General features: G+C 50.9%; 1 protein-coding gene across 1 annotated transcript; it reads right to left on the bottom strand.

Annotated features, from left to right (window-relative positions):
- Window positions 1–2,216: 2,216 nt before the first annotated feature.
- LOC141164306 (histone H4) lies at window positions 2,217–2,530 on the bottom strand. The gene has a single exon (XM_073649442.1). It carries the CDS (start codon window positions 2,526–2,528, stop codon window positions 2,217–2,219), a length of 312 nt encoding a protein of 103 aa, XP_073505543.1. The 5' UTR covers window positions 2,529–2,530.
- Between the last annotated feature and the right edge of the window lie 439 nt (window positions 2,531–2,969).

Here is a 2,969-nt window from a genome sequence, read left to right as displayed (position 1 = left end):
ATCGCATACCAGGCACTATGTACCAGTTTGAATATATCAAAATACTGGAAGAGATCATGTTGCTTTATGCTGAATGGGAAATGCCCTTGAAATGGGGGTTTCAGCAGGACAACGACCTCATGCACACCAGAAAGCGGGCAACATCCTGGTTCCACACCAACAAGATTGATGTCATGTTATGCTGTTTTTGATACAAAACCTAAGAATGCAAAAGAACTGTGGACTGTAGTGCAGTCAGCCTGGGTCAGATGTTAGTGACTCCATGCCACACAGATGTAAAGCCGTTATCAGAAATAAAGGCTATACAACTAAATAGAAGATCAGTTATTAACAGAAAAGTGAAGTCTGGAAACAAATGTAAAATCTAAGTTTGTAAATGAGAAGGCAGGCATTATTATCATTTTCAGTTTAAAAATTGACATCTTGTTCATGTTTTCATTTGGAATTGAGTGTATAGCTCTCAATGCCTCTGTATATGGAAAGAAATGCTATGAGGATTCAGCTTTTTCTCAATTGTATTAAACACACTGCTATTATTTTGCAGATAACTGTATATACAATGTAAATTTCTTGTAGCATCGCGGTTCTGCTCTTCCGGCCGCCCTGCAGCTGCTGCACGCAGCTTCCCTGGCTCTGTGCTTAGGGCGCGCGCGCTCCCTCCCTCTTAAAAGGGGCCGCGCGCGCCGTCCTAAAAAGTCCCTGGCCAATGGCCGGAGGACTTTCCCTATAAAAGGCACCTCCTCCAATATGGAGGTGCACGTGCAAGGTTGTTGCTCTGTGAAACTTTCTTTGCTTCAGCCCTGAGCTCCTCTGATCTTCAGTCCAGTCCGCCAGTCTAGGCAGGCAGAGCCCATAGACACTTACCTGGAAGCACTTGCCTGTTACCTGCCGTATTCACCTGCCTGCTTACCTGGAAGCACCTGCCTGTTACCTGCCGTATTCACCTGCCTGCTTACCTGGAAGAACCTGCCTGTTACCTGCTGTATTCGCCCGCCTGCTTACCTGGAAGCACCTGCCTGTTACCTGCTGTATCCGCCTGCATGCTTACCTGGAAGCACCTGCCTGTTACCTGCCGTATCCGCCTGCCTGCTTACCTGGAAGCACTTGCCAGCTACCTGTTGTGCCCACCAGCCTGCCAACCCGGAACACTCGCCTGACTATCAGCCTAATCTGCCTGTTTGTCTACCCGGACCACCCAACAGCTTGCCTGCCGTGCTCATCTGCTGTATAGGTCAGTTCCTGCCTTCTGACCCGTGGGAGTCACCTGCTCTCATACAAGGTTGGTCCCAGAGTGGCACCTGGTCCCTCTGCTCGGTTCATCCCTGGTTCACTGAGTCGACTGAGCCGCCATGCGACCTTGGTCGGTCCGAGTAGATACTTAGTCACGCCCGTCTGACCCCTCCTTGCACCGCAGCACAGAGGTTCCACCACCCGGATCCTTAACATTTCTGCTTATTTAGTCTCAAACACAGGTTTACACAGACAGGTAAACTAAGAAATTGCAAGTATTCAGGGTGGTCCTGACAGCACAATGGAGATGGCCTGCAGCCATGCAGAGGACAGAACTTGTTCTTCAAGGTTGGGGGAGACATGGAGAATAATCTATGCACATGGTTAATTCAGGGAACAAGATGGAAAATTTGAAAGACAATAGTTTCCTTGGTAATGCCGCTCATCTAGTGCTGTATACCCATCTGCTTCTCACCCCCATACTGTATACCTCCAGTAGAGCCTGTATAATCCTCATATGCTGCTCTGCCCCAAACACTGCAGGACACCTCCACATACTGCTGTATACGGCCACATGATGTGCTTTACTCTCAAAATACTACTGTATACCCCAAAAAGTATCATATACCACCACATAGTGCTGAATAAATCACATCCATCAGATATGTAGTCACAGCTCCCAGCCCGACAAGAGCCGCCATCCTGACACCACATGTTACACCGAGAACACAGAGCAGAAGAGATCAGCCTCAGTGCAGGAATCACACTCTGTGCTCAGCCAATCAGCGCTCAGCAGGGCTATGGCTCCGCCCACAGGCAGCTCCTCAGTGTTAACCCATTAGCGCCTGCGATGTCTCCAGCCGCCCCTGGAGCAGCAGCCTGCAGTCACCCCAGCACAGGGGGTCTCCAGCCCCTCGCCCTCCCCAGCAGCAGGAGCTCCTCCTCAGAAGATGTGGGCGGCTCTGAGAAGAGCCTTTGTGTTGTTATTAACCCCCGAAGCCGTAGAGAGTGCGGCCCTGGCGCTTGAGCGCGTACACCACGTCCATGGCGGTGACGGTCTTCCTCTTGGCGTGCTCGGTGTAGGTGACGGCGTCACGGATCACGTTCTCCAGGAAGACTTTCAGGACGCCGCGAGTCTCCTCATAGATGAGGCCGGAGATGCGTTTGACTCCTCCTCTGCGGGCGAGACGGCGGATGGCAGGCTTGGTGATGCCCTGGATGTTATCACGGAGAACCTTCCTGTGCCGCTTGGCACCGCCCTTCCCGAGACCTTTCCCTCCTTTGCCGCGACCAGACATCTTCCAAGCAGTCAGCAGAAAGCTATGACTGACAGTGCGCAGTCCTCCTTTATATAGAGCGTGAGGGGACCAGAAAGAGGACTGCAGAGGTGACGCGCTTCCAGGGCGGGGATGGAAAGGAATTTGCATTATCAGCTCCGCCCCTTCCTCTGATTGGCCGAGCACAGAGCTGTTAGTGATTTTGAATTTCCCGCTCATTGTCCTGGTATTTTCCTGCTTCTACTGTGATGGTGGAAATAGTCACAGCCCTGATTCCTCTCTGGTGACATCCTGCTCGGAGGAATTACACTGTGACACCTGGAAATAACTCACTGTGAGGTCTATAGAGTTATATACTCTCCTCCATCCAGTGATGTATAAGCTCCATATCCTGCTGTATACCCCTATATAGCGCTGTATAAACTCCATATACAGTTCCCCATATAGTGCTGTATACCCTCC

The sequence above is a fragment of the Phyllobates terribilis genome, unplaced genomic scaffold, assembly GCF_046119375.1.
Source record: "Phyllobates terribilis strain yellow unplaced genomic scaffold, ASM4611937v1 Scaffold_10__3_contigs__length_209671492, whole genome shotgun sequence".
Taxonomy (NCBI): Eukaryota; Metazoa; Chordata; class Amphibia; order Anura; family Dendrobatidae; genus Phyllobates; species Phyllobates terribilis.
Note: the sequence above shows the minus strand (reverse complement) of the source record. Positions and strands in the feature narration are given on the sequence as shown.

Excerpts from the sequence above, each read along its gene's own strand:
- LOC141164306 (XM_073649442.1), bottom strand. The coding sequence starts at position 2,528 with ATGTCTGGTCGCGGCAAAGGAGGGAAAGGTCTCGGGAAGGGCGGTGCC.